Genomic DNA, 23,081 nt, shown 5'->3' on the forward strand with positions numbered 1-23,081 from the left:
GTAACAAGACATATTTCCCAAAGCCGCTTACAAGAAACAGAGTTATGGTTTCTGAACTGAATGGATTTTAAATATAAATTTTCTGACAAAATACTATGCAGGTAACTTGGCAATTTAATTATTAAAAAGTCTATTTTTCTCAATTTCTTCTCCTCAGGATACATTGTAATATTCAAGATTGTACATGCTGAAAACGGTATATTTAAGGGAATCACACTTCAGTGACAACTTGCACTCACATCACTATAAAGTTATTAGAGGACTTACATTAGATTGACTAACTGCATAACAGCAAAACTAATTTCAATCTTACTTCAGAATTCAAGGTCTGACATTAAAATTTGGTTTTGAAGATTAATGGAAGTTTTTTAAAATAGTCTTTGCATTTAACAATATGTAGCATTATTGCTTTTAGTAGTATTTGAACTTAATGTTATACAGTCCAAGATTATATAGTATTATAAATTATTTCCTAAAGCAAAACAAAGCTATGAATATAGGAGTTTATTACAGAATGCACTCATATGTTGATTTAACAGTTTATAGAAAGAAAGTGTTATGTGCTGTGTCATGGTATTAAACAATGAAGAGTATTCTCATGAAATATATTAATTCTATTCACACATTTGATTGTTATTTCATATGCAAGTAAAAATAGGCTACTCTAGAACTTTCAAATTCTAAACAGCTTTGAGTGAACAATAACTTGTATTCTCTTTCATCAGCATATACAGAAGTTCTTTTAAATCATTTAAGAAACTTTCCATAAGTTGACAATGGGAACAGACAGTACATATTGTAGACATGTTACACTTTTGCTAAGGTACTAGAAAGTTGAAGATCATGTAAGATAAGTATTTTGAGTTAATTCAAAATCAAACACTGGTTAATATTCAATATACTGAAATTACCATTTCTAAAAAAAAAAATAAAAAAATCTCTCTCTAGCTTTTATTTGTACTATAAGCAAAATTAAAATATAGGATCACATCTTATTAATACCTATTGTCTTCAGCTGTCACCGAGATCAGAGGGATTTTGAAGGTGCACAGCACCTTGCAGAACTGTTTAATTTCTTACAGGACAAATGTTTGTATACATTTTATTAATTTACAAGATAAAGTATCCACCTTACTTAATTTTACATTACTAAGGCAAATATTACATACTAATGATTACAACAGACATTTTAATGGATTTGATTTGATGTATTTATTTAATTAGTTGTAACCACATTAGGCAGTCACTTGAGGTGAATAATACAACAAAAAGGGCTATAATATAGGCAGCAAAACCATTCAGTCTTAATATGTGTCATCAAAGGAATGGTATAATTTTCAGACTCATCCTGCCGGCATTACTACTAATAATACGCTTTAAAAAATAGTCTTCACTGCATTTACTTAACTGAGCGAGACTCTCATATCCATGATTGTTATTCTGAATCCTATATATGAACAAGCCAAAATATATGCCTGGGAAACTCTATACCTATCTAATATTGTGAAGATAACATTAAAAGATTAATACTGCTAAGACATATTTTTTAAAATATTGTTTTAGGCTTCATAAACATATTGAATTTCTGGGTTAAATTTCACGGGAAAATAAAAAGGAAATCTAAACTGTCTCACTTGCTGTCACTAATCTATATTTGCATGCTGTTCAAGATAGCTGTGTTTGGTATTTAGGTGCAAATAATTTCTATTAAGAAAATTAGTTTTCAGAAAAAACTATTATTTGTCCTATTATTTATTCTCATTATCTGTTTCTCTTACCTTCTGCAGAAAGACCTTGGACATTTACGCCTCTGGCTGCCAGAAAGCTAAGGCAGACATCAACATTCTCAATCTGCAATATGAACAGAAATAACAAGCAGCATAAGACTATTTGACAAAATGTAGAAATGCAGGGAGAAAAAAAAAAAAGAAGCAGCCCAGGAATGAATACTTTACATTCATCGCATAGTACAGCTCTTTACCAAAGTTTAGCAAGAATGATTACTGCTAATTGGGGAACTGATATAAAGCTTTCATTGTCCACTTTGGTGCTTAAAAACAATTCATAAATGCCCGATCCAGAATGGCATGCTGGCAAATCAGCAACCCACCTACTTAACATGAAACTGCATTTTATGTTTTGCAAACAAGTAGCAATGAAAGCATCCATAGAATATATGTCTGGAGATGTTGGTGACTGAACTAACTAAAAAATGTAAACAAAAACCTCCGACAAATGTGTTAGTAAAAGTATTTCCTTGCAATGATGTAGAAATTCTGTGAAAATGATGTAACAGCAGTGGTTTATTCTATTTTTTTTTCCTTCAAATATTATGCTAAATAATTTTAATTTATTTAACGTTTATGCTTCTCTGAAGAGTGCTTGCTTAATGAAGGACACAGTGCTGACTCTTGTTGATGGTTTATAAGAAATCTACAGTTAAGACCAAGAACTTTAGCTAAGAGAAGAACATGTAGCCTAAATGTAGATCAATTAAACGATAAAACTTCTGCCTCTAAAATGAGTAATCACAGAACAAGTTTTACTCCTTTCATACGTCTTTTTCTAATAGATTAGGGAGCCAGAATGTTCCAAAACTTTCTCTTGAATCACCATGCCTAGCTGGTTCCCCTAGCCCTCCCAGGATCTATTACATGAAGCAAATATTCACCTAAAAATGTAAAATCTTTAAACTAATAACTTTGTCTTTAAATATGCTGTTATGTAAACATAAAAATATGTATAGACAGGTGTCCTATGTCGAACACCTTCAACAGACTTGATTGTAGAATACATTTTTTATGTAGATGGATTTTTTCAAGGCAATTAGAACCACAAAAGTAAAACTAAATGTTTAACAACATATTTTAAATACCTATTTTCATTAGAAAACATTAAAATAAAGAAAGGAATATTCAACACAAAACCAGCAACCTGCAGTAGATCAAGTCCACACAGTTAATTTTATTTGTACGTTTACACATTTTACAATAACTCATATCAGCAGTGTTCAACCATCAAAACATGCTAGGTAGATCCATTCCTTGAATAAAAACTACTTGATCCTTGGCAGTATCTTCCTCTCCTAGGAGGAAGGACTTTTATTATTGTTGTCTTTCTATGACTGTAGTTCTGCCTTTGTTTTCAGACAACGATATTAGCTGAAAGGAAGATAAATGTTCTATTTACTACCAACCATAGAAGTTTGTATTACAAGCTCACACAGACTCTCTTGATCCACAAGTAGTATTTATAAACTTATAAATACCTGCAATTTCTTGTATATGTGCTTTTTAGGGACAATAAACTCCAAAGCATTAGTAAACAGATTTTTAATAAAGTCTTTTCAAACCCTTGTTTTCAAAGACATGCCACCATTTATAAGGAATGATAATCTCTCTCCTAAATCAATTAAAAAAAAAATGCCCAAACCAGGAAGAACACTGCAGCTAACACTAACTAAATTTACTCCAAAATTGGGGTTTACTGTAATGCTTTTATAAATCAGTTTGGTAAGTGTCATCAATTGGTAGAGCTATGAATACAAAATAACCATCCTAAAATCAATGGGGTTACTCTAACTCTGGGGTAGTACAGTAACCGCAGGGAGTCAGGCCTGAACTCTATTAATTTCTTAAACGTTTATGTACATTTACCTAATGAGAAAACAAAAACAAAAACAAACAAACAAAACAACTTTTTTTTTTTAAAAAAAAAGAAAGAAAACCCAACCAACCAACCAAATAAAAACCCCAAAACAACATACACACAAAAATCCCCCATAGACCAAAATTAAAAACAAAATAACAAATAACCCACAAAACTAGGCCATTTCATAAGGTGTAGAGATGTAACATGGTTAAGCCAGTTGAAAGTTGGCTGCAACCAAAATAGGAAGATCTGCTTCTTCCTCACCTCCTCTTCCTCCCCAGCATGGGGCCCTGCTGCTGCTGCCTCTGCTGGGCTCCGGCGTGTCTCCGAGAGCACCAGGAGCTGGCTCCCTAAAGAAAACTCACCCAGCAAATAATGCAAATGTATTTCAGTCACTCTGGTTTCCCGTGTGGTCAGATGAGCACGGGAGTCAGCAGAGGGGAGGGCATGTCCCAACCTGAGTCAGGCATGGTTTGGGAGAGGAAAAGCGGTGCCACTCCTGATGGCAATGGGAAGGTACTGGGATGGCTCAGCCATGACCTCTAATTACAGCCTTGCATCATTCATGAAATTAACACACATGATCAGAATGTTTCTACTCGACCTTTAAACAATGTCGACTGCATAAGAAAACAATTTGAATGGAAATTTTCCCGTCCTGAAGTATTTAAAAGAAATGAAGATTTGTTTGGATATTAGCTGTATAACTGAGTGCCTCTTTGAACTTTCAAATCAACCGCAATGCAGAATCAGCTCCTTCAAAGATGGGAAATTTTGCTCCACAACTAAGTATTGGAAGCCAAAGAAAAAGAAAAAAAACAACAAAAACAGAAAAAAAGAAAAATCAGACTGATGTCAGTAGTGTCCATATCTCCAAATAACTGAAACATTTCCTAACAGACCTCCTAGCATAACCAAGACGTTTCTCATTATCGGCATGTGCCCAATGCAGTAGTTCAGGAGACCATAGCTATAAACAAAACCTAATTTATTAGGGAACATTTGGACAATAATGTGTTGTGAAAACATCTCAATATCTATCTGCGATCCTGAATATTTAGTAAATAGTAAACATAATACATAAATCTTAACAAACCTTTAAGGTGAAAAAATATCCTACAAAACTGACACCTGGTTACTGTATGTATCTACTTCTACAGCATGTGTCTTTGAAGTCACGACTCTCAAACTCTCAGACAAAACTTGTCATTATTATGAACACCAATGACTCAGTATACCACAGAACTACAAAACAAATTCTGTTTTCCTTCATAGTTCACTAAGAGAACTATGATAGAAGCCCTAGGCCCAAAGTCATCCCGCTCAGTGGTGGTGTATGAAGAAAGAGCAGTGGCCAACTTTCAGACAATAGACTGTGGTTGCACTGTTAACATTATAATAAAGTCTTGTTATGACTCGTGAATTGAGCAAGTTTGGTGTGGCAAGTCACTGCCACATAATACACTGAAAATGTCAGAATATGACTCTTACAGTCAGTTTTCTGATAATAACTGCAGTTACTATAGAACTCTCAGGAACTGTTAGGAAACTCGACGAGATGTGCATTTATACATTCCTGGGTTATTTTCACTTTCTTTCCTCTTCACTCTAGAAAATGTTTGCCTTAAAGTTGTCTGATTTTGAAGCTTTCAGTGTGTCTCTAAACATTGTTTTAATTACCGACTTCTTGCCATGGCAAACCACAGTTATTCTTTGAACTCAAACCCTAGCAGCCCCAAACACTTCTCATTCAAACTTACTAACAAATGAGAGTAATTTTGCAATTACAAAAGATCCAAGAGATTTCAAGCAGCTTCCACTCCTCAGTACTGTTTCAATCAAGAGTGGTATGAATCCCATGTTTATTTAAGTAATCAGTGGTGGCTGGTTATACACTGGGATAAACTCTTCCTAGAACTGACACTAAGCATGTAAAACTCTACCTGCTTATACACCAAAGGCTGAAGATTTTGCATTGTGACACTTAACATAGATGCTCGATACAATTTTATATCTTACATATGCCCACAATTCTGTAATGAAATTTGCTTGCAAAAAAGCATGGGTTTATAACAGAGCTGGTGTTCCTCATTAGTGAAAATAGTATCAGCAGAATTACCAAGTGTTGTAGCAGAAGATGCTTTTCATTACAGTACAGAATTCAGGATATACAGACTGCCTTACATATCAAGAGACAGAAATTGACTCAAATTTGCAAATTTGTTTCTACAGCTAGCTATGATCAGACTGCTGCTGAACAGCTCTCCATCACTGTCAATTCCTAACATTTTTTGCTTCAAGGAACTGATTTCATATTAAAGCTTCAAAATAGTGGAAGAAGTGGAGTATGTTGAACAGCAGATCTGACACATTAAAAAGGTTAAAATCTATAAATGGGATAAAGAATTAATGATACAATAAACCTTAATTGCTATGTAGATATTTGTCCACTTAGCTATTCAACTGTGTTGAAAGCCAGTCAGCACTACATGAGATTAATTTTAAGAGGTAAAAACCCTCTGTCTGATAATAAAATCACTTTCTTATCAAAACTGAAGAAAGGTTTTGGCATCACTGGTACAGACAAACTCAGCTAAGATGATTATTTAGAAATTAAGATCTGCAGTCATCATCAGGTAGATAACAACATTTGATGCTTTTTAAATTAAGCCTACTGAGTTATTCTTAAAATATATTAAGCTTCTTCCATAAATTGGATCGTTTTAAAATTGTTCATACACACAGTATTATAAAAAAAAACCACCTGAAATACCTATGTCATAAGCACTAGTGAGCCCCAAGATATTTCTACATCCACATTTTAAGGGAGTATAGAACAAATTATGATGTACAATTAATATGACAATTCTGATATTATTAATACATTACATGGCATACAAAGAAGATACATTACAAATCTGCTGTAACATATTACATTGCGTGGTTGTGGGTAATCTGCTTTTGACTGGAAGCTATTTGAAATTTTACTGACAGAAATAAATCAGTAAACCAGACTGTGGGTCTTGCTTGTAGATAAACAGTAGTACTTAATACCCAGCAGTTAGCAGACTTACAGGAAGAGCTCATTTGTGGGATTGAACTCACCAGTGACTCAACATATAGACTATGTCTATATAGTATAATTATTTTTGTTGTTAACAAGATTAGCTTTCATCTCCCTTGTCTGGCAGAAAACACTTTCTTCACTTCCAAACAAATTTAATTGTGGGATGCTCAGAAGACAGGTAGTGATGACTAATACAGCTTTACGTTTTCCTGGATTTATAAGCTCTTGAAAAATATCTTGATTTGACTGACTCTCTCGTTAAGTTTATGACAGTATGGTTTACAAGAACATATAGACATATATACATGTTAGTTGTTATTTGAATACTTCAAGCTGGATTCCTCCTGCTGAAGAATGGGATACCTTTACAAATATGACACCTTATTATTACAAAATGTTTTTATACATATATGCTCATAAAATACTCTTGATTATTTTAACAGCAAAAGTAAAACAATAATTTCTCTTAGCACTTAATTCAGCACTATATAGGTCTGTGTGTGTTCTGACATTCTGATTCGTGACCTAAAGCCTCAGATAAATTTGGGAAATAATTTGCTCTGTAGAAGTTTTCTCATTCTGCTGATGGCTGATTAGGGACACTTATGGAAATAGTCTGTCACAGAAACCCAGAGAGCCACATATGTACTCACCTGCCAGAGCACAGAAACTCCATAAAACTGTTCAGTATTTGTTGCTCCTTTTTTTCAATACCAATATTAAATTGTAGTCCTCTGAGATTAGTATTACAGCATGAGATATTCCGTGTCACAGTAATTGTATTTCAAAAACACTTTACCAGCAAGATTTCTTCCTAAATTTCCCCAGAGTACTACCCTGAGCCGAGACCTGTATTTGACTCCTTCTTTCCCATGGATATTCATCACTAACAAAATTTGTAGAGGTCAATGGATTTAAATTATCTAGAATTAGAAAATAATTTATTGTTATTTAACAGCTGATTCTCATTCAAATTCTGTAGCACTAGTAGAGTCAAAATTAAATAAAAATACAATTCAGGCCTTACAGGTAGCATTCTGGACTCTAAATATTCACAACACACATACAGTATAAAATTAATAAAATGAAAAGTAAAAGAGCAGATACTATTTGTCTGTCTGACTTTCACTTGACCTAAACATGGAAGCAGACACTATCTTCTGAGTTCTTGCTGCTTCCTTAGTAGTAGGTGAAGTGCCAGTGCTCTACTCTTAATTTCAGGCTCTAAAAAGAACAGAGATTCAGGCAAGTAACGAATATGCCTTCATGTGTGGATAAAAGCATTATTGGTGCACATGTTGGAGCTGGTGAGAGAAGGAAACTGTTCATGGTAGACTTAGTTATTTGAATGCTCTAGAAGAAACTGCAACATTTTTTACTGTAGATATGGCCTAAGCTCTGATCTTCTCTTGCCTAATAGAGACCAATATGATAATTGGTCATGTACACTTTCACAGATACCTCTTTAAATCTACCACACTCACTACCAAAAGGTCTATTTTTTTGGCTAAACATGCAGTCTTGTACAACCTGCTACACCTAAAGCTGTTCTCAGAGGTTAAGAAGGACAAGTTCACTTTCTGTTCCTAATTGACTCATCCATTGCACACAACATGACTTGTTGACTAGTCACTTGTGGTGTGGGAAACACCCAAATTTTTCATTTCTCTTGTAGCTTTGTTCTTTCTGAGTTTTCTTCCCAGCTGGTTTTACTAGTTCATATTGCTGTTATGACGCTCTTTAAAGCATAGGGATAGAAAGCTACAAGACAGAGATATAATGAGAATATGCTTGCAGTACTATATTGACATATTTTTTATCCTCATTTTTATCATTAAGATTATTTAACAAAGCCAGATTTCATAAATCAGGCAGGTGGACATTCAGATTTTTTCACTCTGTATGAAATAGGCAGAGCTTCAGTACTGCCTTTGCCAAAAAATAGAAGTCAAACAACTCAGGAATTTTTTTGCATTTCAAACTAGTGATGGCTGAATACACTCCCTGCTATTTTACTTACTATCATGTCTGTGCTGTACATATCTGTACACACTAGGATTTTGTCAAGCTGTGTATTGGGCCCAAACACCCACTTCTGATAGCCGGCTTACACCAAGGAGGTTCAACTGAAGCCAGAAACATCTTTCAAATTTAAAATTGCTATATCAAAATGGATTACCCGGTCCCATGCCTTTATCTGCCTGCCTATCCGTTCTTCAAATACCATATATTCAACAGTGTTTGGGAGTCTAGGTGATTCTTAAATGATCACTGAAACAATCTTCAGTAACTGGAATCCCCTGTTCTTCTCTTAAAAACAGATGTTCATCACATCTGAAGTTCTGCTCACCTCTTTAGGAAAATTATAAAGGGTAATACAATAAAAATATAAAGAATCCCTAATGTCTTTGCACATATTCTGTGGGACAAAAGGTATCTAATCCATAAAAAGTGACCAATTTTGATTTACTTGCTATAAAATATGGTAAGATTTATTTTAATTATTTGTAAAAGTACTAGTCAGTACCCTCAATCATTATAGAAAACACCCTCTATGCCATATGCTTCATTCAGTTTGGCATTGTTGTTGATTTACCTGTTTTCTGTGAAAAGCTGTCAAGAAATTTTACTTCCAAAACTGTTGTAGTATTTGCATTACACTGTATTGCTCTTTGCTGTTATCAACAATAGCTGATTCCTAGGTATTCGAAAAGGAAGGATCCTGCTGCAGAAAACATTTTATCTCAAATTTATCTCTACTATAGCTAGAACGAAAGAGTAGGATTAAAGACTTTCAAAGTGAAAAATGTGAGCAAATTCCCATGGACTTATTTTACAAGTATTATAGTTGAAATAGAACAATGAGACTAGCTTCTTTTTTATATTCCACAGGTTAAACTAGGTTAATACACCTGAAAGCAAGTCATCTGCTTTCTTCTTTCTTGAGTATTTAAAGCTGGGTATGCTTATTAACATGTGTATGTGTTCACACTAAATTAATACTAAAAGATTTTTATGGAGCAAGACTGTCTGAAAGTCTTTATTTCCATCAAGATTCCCCATGGAGAAATGGTACATAGTATTATTACATAATAATAATATTTTTTGCTGCTTCTAGAACTACTTAATAAGGACAATTTGAAGACCAGAGTACACACCCAAATTCTTCCAGATCCCAAACTAAATACAATGGGAAAAATGTGGTCCAGAGTCACACAAAATTTAGAGAGACCTGACTGAGGAATCTCTGGTTACAAATTTGCAGTCTCTGTGCAAGAGCCTGGTATGGCAGGCTGCACATTGCGCTGTTCCCTTGACCAAAAACTACCGAAACTGGGTGAAATTTGCCGTGAATTCTCAGTTCATTTGGTAGAAATGGGAGAAATTTGAAGAAAGGGAGAACTGGGAGATAAACAAGCTCTCCAGTAAGCCTTGCAAAATACAAAGAAAAACAGAGACTTAAAAATCACATTGTTTATGTTCTAATAATTTATTTCCCGTGGACTCCTAACATAACAGGTTATTGCAATATTTTTTTTGCAACTATACTGAAAGACAATGTCAAGTTTCCATGGGTGGTGTAAATTTGAAAACCCACCCAGACAAAACAGGTGTTAGCAGTCCTGCTGGGAGATATTAAGTGCATTTTGCTGACTTGCTCTTGCACATGGCCTGTTACCTCACTCCCATGCAAGGCACATTCCATTTTTCTATGGAAATTATAGTGTATTTCACGGTGTTAAGCAGAATACATTGACACGCACACACATTTGGCTTAACTGTTTTCTAACAAACTCCTCATTATTTGCAGTGAATAATATAAGGAACATTTAATGAAAATAACTATCAGTGAACTATATAACATCAGTCCAAAAACTGTTCCAAACTCAGCATTGACTTTGCAATAAGAGACCACGTATGCAAATTAAAAACTGATTTACTGGAGGCATTTGGGGAGAATGTTACCTTAGAGGATAATAACTACTGGTATGTAGAAGGCCTCCCAGGCAAAAATTTTTAGGAAATGATGCAGGAGTTATTTAATTATTAGTTATTTTTTGAGGAAAGGATGATGGTGTTTTTTAAAACTGAAATACCTTCCACTTCCTTTTCCAATAGATATTAAGGAACATGCACATCAAATTCTTCCAGCATGCACTCCAAACATGAAATATGACCAGTAAACCCAGAAATGTGAAAACTGATTAACTTCTCAAATACTTGGAGAATTCAACAGACATATGTACTGACCTGCTGATAAAAGAATGTATGAGGTCACTGTTGAGGTCAGAGTATAAGCTGGAGTGTGTATTATTTTAAATAAAATGTTACAGTGAGAAATCTATCCTTTTTGTCATGTCAGTCCTGTCAGGAACATAAAAGCAATCATAGGTGTTGCACAATTTTCACCTAGCCCCTGGCTTGGTGCTTGGAAAGCTTGAGGGGAATGGGAGATATTCTCTGTAGTGGGAAATATAATTTTTTTTGTTTGATGTCTTTTCTGCTTGTGCATATCAACGATTTCATGAACAATTCGGCTATTACAAGCATTAACCTTAATCATAATTTTTAGCTGGCCAAATGTAACATTATGAACATCTGCTGTTCATTTTCATATTAAAAAAAAAAAAAATAACCAACCATGAATGCAAAATTTTACTCTGTACACCTATATAATGGTGTGATCCTTCTCTTTTTTGCCTTTCTTATCCACTCTTCCTTCTGTGTCTTGTCTGCATTTCTGCTACCCAGTTCTACACAGTAGCACAAAATATGATGATAATTTCTGTAGTGCTTTTGAGCTGCTATAATAGAAATTGTGAGAATAAAGTGTTAGAATGTTGATTGGAGCATATTGCTGAATTTGGTCCTGAATATACTACTGCATTTGGATTCAGAACACCATTAATGTATTGCAATATCTTTGCATGAATTTCTTAGAAAGCTAAAATATTACTCCAAAGCAACATGGATCAAAAGAGAAGAGCAGGGAAAAATGTTCTTCCAGATTGCAAAGTACCTCCCTATTTCAGTGCTTCCATTTCCACAGGCCTGTGTCAACCGTCACCATTTAAGAGCCCGATACATTCACTACAAACACTAAATTGAAAGTAAATACTATCCTGGGAGGACATTTTTAAAGGCAATGATAAAAGGAACCCCGTTCAAACACAGTGTTTTTTAAAGCAACGCATCACTTTAGTGAGCCAGTCTACAATTTGGTTTTTTAGTTATGCAACACTTCTGAGTCAGCAAGGTACAAGCATCTAAATATTTATGGAACTTGGCAACTTCCAAAAATTGGTGTAAATGCACAGTTCTTTAAAACAGAGGAGTTTCTCTTCATTAGGTCAATAGAGAGTCTACAACACAGTGGTTTTTTACTAGATTTAAATAAAATTTTGAAAGCATTCAAGTTCCTACTTTAACCACTATTTAGTATGTAGCACCTTCATTTCACCCAACGAAAAAAGCAGCTTTTAGAAGCAATGGCAATTACAACCAGTGACAGGATGAGTCCTTTAAAAGATAAGTATACAGATAAGCTATGAGGTATTTCACTGCATCTCTTGAACTTTGCAAATGGAATCCATCCAGATGCACTTTATGCTTTCTTGATTACACCAAGAGTCATAATGTTACAGTTTAGCAAGAGAGACACTGATAATTTTCTCTTATCCTTTTGTAAACATCCTGATTTTTTTTTAATTAGATATATTTTGAATATTACCATGGAAAATACTTATAGACATTGAGCTCATCAGAAGGAAAGTGATAAAAATACTTATTATTAACAATCTCTAAAAGTACAGCCCAGAGATGTCTGTAGGTCTAAAGTTATGTGGCAGGTCCTCCAGCTGTAACTTAAAGTGCTGCGGAAATTATATGCAGGAGAGAACATAACTAAGTTGCTGATATTCCTTTATGTTTAGTCTTCATTTTACTGACTCAAATAGATCTAAATCCTGAAGAAAAAGACTCAAAGGAAACAAAATCAATGATGAAGTGATGTCATAGGTTATTAAAACTTTTAAAATTAAACTATAGGCATGACTGAAAGACTCAGATTCAGGCTTTCACTTTTGCTAGTGTGCCTGAGCCTTGTATACCATGTTTAGCATTATATACATATATATATATAGGTCATGCTGCATATGTTTTATACCATGCTTATAAACAGCTGTTACAGTTACCTTTTTGTTCTATGATAACAACCATGGGAAGCATTTCACACATTTTCAGAAGGTCTTGTGTCTAGATTCTCAGTTGAGGAAAATAAAAGTGCCTCGAACCATGGAAGGCGATGGGATATCTGCTCTCAAATTCAATAGGGCCAGGATTTTTTTTTTAATTCTTAGCCGAATGTTATAACAAACATCAGAAATATTCGAGACTATAAAATAAGGCTTGAACAAACAGTTATTGCTTGTTGTCACTTCACTTCCAGTTGTAGGCAATGAAGTGTGAAGTGCAGGAGGAAGCAATGTTTTAAATACTTATCCAAGTGTTTTCAAGTTACAAAATACAGCCAGTATTACTTGAAAAATGAGCATTTGCTGGGCTTTGGAGGGGGTGCGTGTCTTCAAATATATTAATTTATATGATGTAACAACATAAATCTTTCAAAACTGTTTATGCTAACAAATCCAAATAGAACTCTCATATATACAAGAACTGTGAAGACACCCTTGCACATATGTTTACTGTGGACTGTTGTGGCTCATCTGTCTATGAAGTGAGAGCTTTAAAAACAAAACATATCAAAACTACACTAATTTAAAGTTACCCTTGCGAGGTATTACTGAGAAGATCTGTGAATGACAGGCAAAACAGCCCACTAGACTGGAAAGCTGGTTAGCTAGTTATGTGTGCAGTTAGAATACACAAAATTGTAGCTAACTTTATGAACTATTATTTATATCACATGTAAATAGGTCTTAGCTCTCAAGTGTAGAAACCCTGGGACAAAGAAAATTCTTGTGGCATTTTTTCCCTAGAGGAGAATGTCATTGGTACGCTCCCATTGTAATTGCTAAGAAACTCTAAAGAATCAAGAGGTATGAATAATTCAAATACGGTTTCAATTAGCTGACAATACAAGCCTAAACAAAGCATATTATACTTATTATAGAATTAAAGACTGCCAAAATCTACAAGTTGAAATACAAACACATTTCTATTTCAGGAAGACTTTTTAGATTCAATTTTTAGGACTGCACAGGTTTGGTGCTGCTCAGGGTGCCATCTGAAATAATTTATAAGAACCACATAGATAAACAAATCCTCTAAGTTGATATCAACTCTTTAGAAAGCAAAAAATATTTGTGATCAATTTGTGAGACTGAATACAATCAAGTTCTGACACAAAAAATATATCTTGGCATGACTCTCAAACTGAAGCCTGCCCAGACTAATTTATATCCAGACACTGGGCCAACTTAAAATAAGTGCAACTTAAAATAAGCATATCTCTGATTTATGTCATATGATCATCCGTGGATCGTATGGTCAGCAGACTCCTCAGACTGGGAGTGTTTTAAATAATTTCTGCACATCAGAAAGCTGCCAAATAGATTACTGTATTTATGCTATTTATTTATGCCGAAATAAAAATGGTTGCACTGTATTCTAACGATTTGTATGTTAAGTTTCAGGTCACAGTGGATTTAAGCAGACAAGTTACATAAAAAAAAGAAAAAAAAATAAGAAGATTATGTTAATACTAATTAACCTGATCAAGAGCCTTTACATGAGAAAGGATTAGTTAATACTGTTGAAATAAGCAGCCTTTGTGGTAACTTGTCTGTTCTACTGCTAGCTTAAGCCTATTTACCTTTGTGTACCTTAATAGTATTGCCTATAATAGGGTCATTAGCTGTAACAGAATTTATATTTAGAGTTAACATCAGTATTTAAGTTCAGTTCATTGTTGCCAAAATCTTTACTAACACAGAGTTTCGGCTGCCCAATGGTACCTTATGTCGTTCCAGACTGGGCAGATCCACGGGCTCCTGACAGCAATAGAAGGTTGGAAGAGCAGTAATTGCAATCAATGAAAAAAAAAGTGCCTTCTCTGCACCCAGTCCCATCACTGTGGACATGGCTATAAGAGATAGAAGGGTTTTTTTCTGAGAAACCCAGCATGCTTCATTTTGACATGTGATGGAATAAGCAGTGATCACAACAGTAATGCACAAATGAAAGAGGAGGCAAAGGAGTATCCTCTAGTTCCCCTTCTAGTTCCCCTAATACAATAACTTCAGATATTGGGGAAAGAGGAGGACAATGGAGAAAAAAAAAGAATGCTGGGGTCACTTGTTCTTGCTAAATCGTTGCTTGCATTGCCATTCTCAGACAGGGAATATTGACCAGAGGGACACTGCTCTGATGCAGCAGTGTGTGCTCATTCCTATGTGCCAGCAATAGGGCACTGGGGAGAGGCTGCAGGGGGAAGGGATTTGTAACAGGGTTCAAAGAGGAGTTTATTCTTTGGGTATAATTACTGCCAAATAAAAGAGCAAGTTTAGACGGGTTACTGTGCATAAAAGTCAAGGAACTCCAAAATGGTAAGTCTGTAAAAGATGCTGTAAAATCAAGCAGATTTGGCATTCTTTCCATGAAACTGGCTAACATTAGCTGCAGCAGATATAGGCAGCTCCTGTTCCAGCAAAGATCAAGGGCAGAGTGAGAAAATATATCTGGACTGATCATAGTAATTTCAGTATGTACTTAATTTCTGTTGTATCCCTTCAGTTTCTAACATTGTAACTGTATTATATTCTGAAAGTAATGAAATATTGCTGAAAAACTTTTATCTATGCTGAAAAAGCTTTATCTGGCATCAAATTTTTGGTACTTTATGTTCCAGAAGGAGAGCAGCGGAAGGTTGTCAAATCTTTTAAAATGAATTTAACAATTACAAATGCAGAAGGAGAGGGTGGTTTTTGTTACCATGTTAGTTTGTAATTAACACACTACATCATTGGGACATTCTGTGTTACTGTATTATCCTTCTGTCTTGCAGCCTGTGCTATATGGCCAAGCTTTGGAATACTGAGTACGTATAGCTGCATATTATGTAGAGTATATGTAGCTGTATAGATGATTCAGTGACAAGCATGGTCAACTCAGCATAATGCGCAACACAATACCTCCAAAAGCTTCACAATTTGTTGCACAGTGTTTATTTTAATTTAAAGCATGAGTGCTTAAAATTACAAGAAGTGCTGCTTCTCTCTCTTCTAGAGCCAAATTCACAATGCAAACCATGTTCCACCCTAACATGGCTAGTTATACTCCCTTTCCTTTCCCATTAATTACAATGGAATCCACAAGTTGTTGCCTTCTGGCACCCTCTGCTGCTTTACACCTTACACCACAGACAGCATTTTATGACAGACAGACATCTGAGCAATTTCTATGCCTTTATTAAAACATCTTCCCAGTAGTTGGATTTCCCAGTCCAAGAAAATAAAAAATGCTGATATTCATACTTGGTGTGTGCTTTCATTTTTTGCTTGCAGGTCTCAATACTTACATCTCAAAATGATATTCAAATTCTCTTGTGTAAAGTTAATCTGGACTCTCCCTAAGAAGCACAGCTAGTAGCTCTGGTCACTCTGTAGACTAGACAAGTGGCCATCTCGGACTCTACAAATGTGCAGAAAATGCAACGGTGCATCAAATCTTCCAGAGTTTTGAAGATCCCACAAACCTTCATTCACAAAAGAGAGACAGGGACAGTGTCTTAAATGCCTGTGCTAGTGTTGCTGGGATCGAGCTAATTTTCTTCATAGTAGTTAGAATATTTTCTTTGTAGTTGGTAGCATAGTCTTTTGGTTTGGATTTAGTATGAGAATAATGTGATAATACACTGAACTTCCCATGCCTTTACCTGGAACAGAATTACTTTTTTTCTTTCCAGTAATCTAGGCTGTGTTTTGCAGTTGGTATAAAAAGACTGTGAGGACTCACTGACGTTTTGGCTGCTGCCATGGAGATCAAGGACTTGTTCGCCTTTCCAGCTGCAGGTTCACATAGAAGCTTGAAGGAAGTATAGCAGGACAGCACCTAGACTGACATCCAGGCTGACCAATGAAGTACTCCTTACCAATAGCTTAATGTTCCATATACATCTGGAGATGGCTGTTCAGCCTGTCTCTCTTTTCTTCCAGGACTGGCTGTTTGCTGTGATCATGTTCAAGTGTGAACTGCTGTCTGGGTCTCCACTCTTCCAGGACTGGCTGTACAGGATCAATGTTCACGATCACTGCTCAGGGATGAGCTGTATGTTGGTCACTGGATGTAGAGCAGCTGCAATCTGCATCACTTTATATATATATATATGTATATTGCTGTTGGTGGTGGGTTTATTGGTTTGGTTTGGTTTGGTTTTTCTCTTCTTTTGCTGTCCAATTAAAAATTGTTCTTATCTTAACCCACAGGTTCCTCCCTTTTCTTTCAATTCTCTCCCCCATCCCCTCTTGGGGGTGGGAAGAATCAACAAGTGGCTGCATGGTCCTAGTAACTGGTTGGGGTTAAATCAGCCAAAGAGTCAATAAAATCACGGGGGTATCATCAGGACTACTCAAGGTACTTTGTGTGGACTATGCACCAAAACACAGGTCCACATTGTTTCTTGAGAGCCTTGCAATTTACTGAAGCATCAGAATTCACTGTTGTCAAGATAGGTAGGGACAGATTATCTTAGGAAGAAGGACAGGTGACCTTGGGACTCAGCTTCAATGTTAAGAAATGCTCTTTTGTGAAAAGTCTGTCTCTCTGAGGAAATTCAAAGCTTCACAGACACATAACAATAACCCTTTCTAACTAACATACAGAACACAAAATTATAAGACAGTTTAAGTAGAAGTGTTGTAAAGGGAGTGGTTAGAAAATCTTTAAATAGAAGTCCTTAACTTTAACCATAAGAAAACTGGCATTTTGCCTCAGTTCCAAAATAATCAGACATTTGATAAAAATCTACAAAGCTGACAAAAACTCAAAATTACCAAAAAGCCTTGTTTGGATATACTGTAAAATAAAACCACTTCAGAGACATTGTTTATTTTCTTATTCACTTTAAATATGCATTTTTGCTGTTCAGCTAAACATCATGCACTTTCCTCTCTATTTTTAAATCCAGCAAACATTCTAGACATTCCTAGTATTTATAACATATTCTCCCTATAGAAGATGATAAAAATACACCATCATGAAGCACACATATTTACTGCAATCCTGCTGCTACTATCCTGGGAAAAATGTATTAATGACTATAACCAACAGGTGCTTTCTAAAATGCATGTCATAGTCAATTTGTGGGTATGTATTTGAACTCCACATCTGTGTTAAAACTTTTCAGTGCATTTCTATTAATGGAAGTTTCAAGGCCATCCATTTATCATCTCTTTGTCTAAGCATCTGTATCAAAAATATATATTGGATCAATTAAAAAAAAATAGGGAATGTCCACATGACATCTTTTAGGGAAGACAAACAAACAAACCAAACAGAAAACAGAAAATTGAAGAGGGTAGGACACTAGCAACAGATAAGGAGAAATGAGGAAACTGTCAACTGCATCTTTTCAAATAACAAAGACTTCGCTCTATGTCACCCACTAGTCTTCATGCATAAAGTACTCCAATATTTAATCTCTGCATATTCTCCCAATACAGTTTAACTGCACGAGTTTCTGATTGGCTGATATTCCTGACAAACACAGTAGAGGGATGGGGAGAAGAGATGGGTGAAATGGGCATGCCTCAGAGGCATGGAAGTAGTGGCATATTCCAGACAGATTAAGGGGAAAGGGATTCCAAGGAATTGCTAGGAGAAAAAAAAAAAAAAAAAAAAAAAAAAAAAGGTTTTGCAGGGGAGTAGCTAATTTTAAGGAATAAAAAGATCTTTTTGTGTTCAGTAATCTTGGTCTACAGAAGCAAAATGTGCATAATCCTGATCCTATCCCTAATCAAACGAACTATCCTTAACCAAACTACTCAGTAGATTTCATGGACACTGATATCATCACAGTACAAGTACTTCTTCTAGCATGATTATTTCATGGACATCTAGATGAGTTATCTTCATGTGATTCCACACATTAATAGGAGAAGGAATTTGTAATCCTAAACAAAGAGGCTAATAACTGCATGCGATTTCTATTTAATGAATAATGTGCTTCTTCCAGTCTGGTAAAATAATACCCAGGATGTGTTCCTGTGGCATTTTCTTTTATGAGTTCAGAGTCAAATGTAAGTGACTCAGGGGACTATGCATCTGACTGCCTGATGTGAGTGAGTAACTCTGAGCTGTTCTGTGAAGGGGGATTGTCATAAATCCTGTGGTTCTTTTAATAATCTCAGATCTCTGGATGTAAAGAGAACTGCCTGTTTCAGTGAAGAATAAAGAGGTCTAACAAAGGCCAAACCAGAATCAAACCATATCAAAACAGTGATGGATTTGTTGCCTTCTTATCCCTTTCTATGCCTGTAACATCCTTAGGCAAGATGAAGTTTTTTATCCTTTATGCTCTTCTAGATCTAACACTTGTAGCACCCCTCTCATCCCTTCCTTAGCTTCCTCTGTCCCTCACAAAAAAAACCATTTGGTCTCTCCTCAGAAGGCAACAGTTAATCTTCTTGTCCATCCATCTATCACCCCACTTCTAATTTCTCTTCCATTTCGAGAGCTTTTAGAAATTATATTTTTTTTTCAGAAAAGCAGTCTGAATTCCTCTTTCTGCTATTTCCACACTAAACCAATTTGTCTCTCACCTTACTCAAAGTGGCTGTGTTAATACCATTAATAATTTGTTTTCAGAGAAACTTGGAACCAGAATTCCAACATCTTCATCCTTGAATGTCAACCAACTTTAAAATCAACATCTTTATCATAAATAATATCTTCTTTTCTTTCTTTAATCCCTCCATATTGTCACAATAGTCCTATAAAGTATCCTTAGATGGACCCGCAGTATTTTTATGTTCTGATTTTCATTTTTACCCTCATTTTTATGTCAGGTTAATTTCATCTGCAAACAAAAAAATAAACTTCAATTTCTACACGGATGGAGATGTTGCTTCACATACTTACACTGTAGATATACCTATATGCATTGCTGGAAAAAGGAAGAATCCAGTACTAAAGATCAGCTTCTAAAATTTCATCCTGCACTTATCATTTATAATTCAAGAGTTCAAAAAGGCTTCTTTCATTCTGCAAAATGTTCAGCACCCTGAGCAAATTCAAAGCAGTCAGGTATAACCTGATGCTTAGCATGTTGGTTCAACAGCGGAGACTTCCTTGCACATGGCAGAGAATCTTCTACAGATTCCTGCTGTCACCTCCATTATTTCTAAGTGGCAACATGAATACATGTGTAGAAGGCTTGATAATGATTTCCAACTACTTTGAGCTCCAGGACATGACATATTAATTGTATGTTGCATGTGTTCTCAAACAGCAGATAAAGCTTCAGGGCTCTATGAACCTGGACAGCACAGCTAAATGAAAATGCATCTTAGTAGTTAACATTGCTCTCGTCAACAAAAGGAAATATGAGAGACTTCAATGGGATAGTCAACTTGAATATTCAGTGAGTAATAAACAAATTGCAAATGCTCCGAAGCCACCTTGTACATTGTACACAGCACAGTGCATTGCAACTGTCTGGACGTGTCAAATATGTCCAGGAAAGTCTTCCCTGGAAGAGCTGAAGAAAGTCACTGGGGAAGGGTGTGGATTTGCTCTCAAAGGGTAGATTCCACTCTGAATTTACCTAGGAAATTAGAGGACTTGTTCAGGAAAAGATCTCAGAAGGATAGATAAGACATGCTCTTGGCCCTGACAGTCTTGGGCACTTTCCTGGGAATCCTAGTAAGTGTACAAATTAAATGTAAATCACCTACCTAGGAAGAAATCCTAGAAAGCATTACTAGATAAGTAAAAAATTGTGTGGCTCTACTTGAAACCACCATCAGAAAATGGGAAATCTGAATATGTACCATGTTGAGGAACATTATTTCCTGCATTAATAAGCATCTGTTTACATACTTTCATAACGGAGTTATATCAGCCTTGTCTGCTTCAGTCCAGAGCTGCCACACAGTAAGAAAGAATAGACTGTGAGAAGAAGTATTTGTCATCACTGTGGTATATTGAAAACTCTGATAAATAAAAGTAAGTATGCATATTCCTGATGTGGACATGCCCAATAGCCAATGATCTAGATTACAATAGAGTACAGGTATAGTGTCACTGGAAGAAGAATATAATCTCTTTCTCTGTTCCAGATCTGAATACTCTCGTCCAAATTAAAATCATCCTTTCAACTAGTTGCCAACATGAGCAAAACTCTTAATTTCCTTCTGATCCTTTCCACACAGTCCTTTACCTAACACTTCGGCATATTCTTCAAGTATGCTCTACCCCAAACACTCCCACACAAGCTGTGACTATGTCTTGCAGATTCTTTCCATGTAACACAGCCAAAATATGAGCTTTCCTATCTATAAACACAGGAAACCTCTCACAGGAGATCAAATTTTAATTATTGCCATTTTTTTCTCTTGCTTCAGTGAGATCACTTCCCTAGATATCATGCTGTGAACCTGTCATCCTTTTCTAAAAGTACTTCTACTTTTCTCCCTCTTAAAAACTACTCCATTATCAAATCCTAGATACCTCTTGCCTACCAGAGGATAGGAAAATGATCTTTTGACTCTATCCTGCCCATATTGCAAGAAGCCATTCCTTTTGACTACATTTTCAAACAGATATTTGTACTAACTAAAGCTTTTTTTCTCAGGCCCTGTTCTATATTTTATGCAAACTGCATCTTCCCCAAAACAGCTCATCATCAAGAAAATTCTATGCATATCTGTTAACATCTCACTGGTAAGGATTAATAGCAGTTCAACACACCTTTTTTTATTCAGAATTGCAAGATCTTTCTGCAGCTTCATGATCAGATTTAGATTTCACTATTCTGAGTAATTCTTCTTCTTCTTCTTTTTTTTTTTTTTTTTTACTATTAATGCCTTTTTCCAGATAATTTGTGAACACAATGAATGAATCCCAAGAACAGCTGCACAGATCCTTGAGGTCACAAATCATAGACTTTCTATTCACAAATGGTGACAGGTTATTCCTTGTTTTCCATTCCTAGCAAGTTGTTAATAGCATTTTGGGGGACCACCAAGAAGCAGTTTATATCTGATCCTTTGTCTGTAGTTCCAACTTACATGACAGCTATTTCAACTATCTTAAGAAATTTACTGAAAACCTGGTAAGACCAAAGGTACTTTTCCTTTTTAGGGTGAAATCATTTTACTTTTCTTACATGCTGTTACATGGAAGTGCATACGCTCCAATTAACACACTTTAGGCTATTCACTGAAAGTCTCAAAACTAAGGACATAAGCATGCACCACAGAAATACAGGAACTGGATTACCGTTGTGTGGTTCATTAATTTAAGCACACCAAACCTGCACAGTTGAGAGAACTGGAGTGTCTTTTCCCTTTGTATGTTCACAAAACTCCCACAGAAGCCATTCATTAAATCTGTGAAGATCCTCTGATAACCATGTGGTAGCAGTCAGGAATTAAGCAAAAGGGGATCACACAGGAATAAACTGCAGGAATAAACTGGCCTGCACATGGAAGGAACTGGGATTAGTTTTCAAACCTCAGATTGAATTTCCATTTGTAAGGGACCATATTTCTACAAATAGCCAAATTTCTGTATACATTTCAACATATCATACTTGAGTAGAAGGCTTCCTTGGAGCTGCTCCAAAGCCTAAGTATACCTTGAATCCATATAGCTAATTACCAACAAATGCAACAGCAAAGACAGAAGATTCTTGAAAAGTTCAACACTGTGCAGAGGAAAAGAGCTCATATTTGGACCCACTTAACAGTGAATGAAGGAATGCTACTTTCAGGCTTCCTGGTCCTCAGCTTCATATAACCATACTCCATACATTTTAATATAGAATTCTGTGGTCCTTAGTAGTACCTACCATACTTACTATATAAAAAATTACACTGTGTTTCACAAACAATTTTAGACACATAATGCTGATGCTCATATTCTTGTCCCTGGATATTGGCATTTCTGGATAATGAGGGATGCTACTCAGGTGTCTGTCCAGCATGTCTTTGTCAGAGGAAGTCTGAAGGCAGGTGTCTATACTGAAGGGAAGTATACATACTGTAAGGCAGGTATACTCTGTGGCACACTTAAAAGTTCCAGTTTCCACTGGTTTATCCTGACCACAGGCTGACTGCCTGCTAAGAAGAGATTTGCATAAACCTCACCCCTTGCAATCCTGTATTCCTCCAGAGAAAAACCC

At 35.6% G+C, this 23,081-nt stretch overlaps 1 protein-coding gene across 2 annotated transcripts in view; it reads right to left on the reverse strand.

Annotated features, from left to right (window-relative positions):
- The window catches only part of NAV3 (neuron navigator 3), a gene marked incomplete at both ends in the record, with an annotated part of 264,685 nt that overhangs the window by 159,277 nt on the left and 82,327 nt on the right, over window positions 1–23,081 (reverse strand). For both annotated transcript variants that reach the window (XM_080341267.1, XM_080341266.1), the window contains one exon: window positions 1,779–1,851. In XM_080341267.1, the coding sequence (XP_080197393.1) occupies window positions 1,779–1,851 (73 nt within the window). The remainder of the gene's footprint in view (window positions 1–1,778; window positions 1,852–23,081) is intronic.

The sequence above is a fragment of the Nesoenas mayeri genome (assembly GCF_963082525.1).
Source record: "Nesoenas mayeri genome assembly, chromosome: 1".
NCBI classification, from domain to species: Eukaryota; Metazoa; Chordata; class Aves; order Columbiformes; family Columbidae; genus Nesoenas; species Nesoenas mayeri.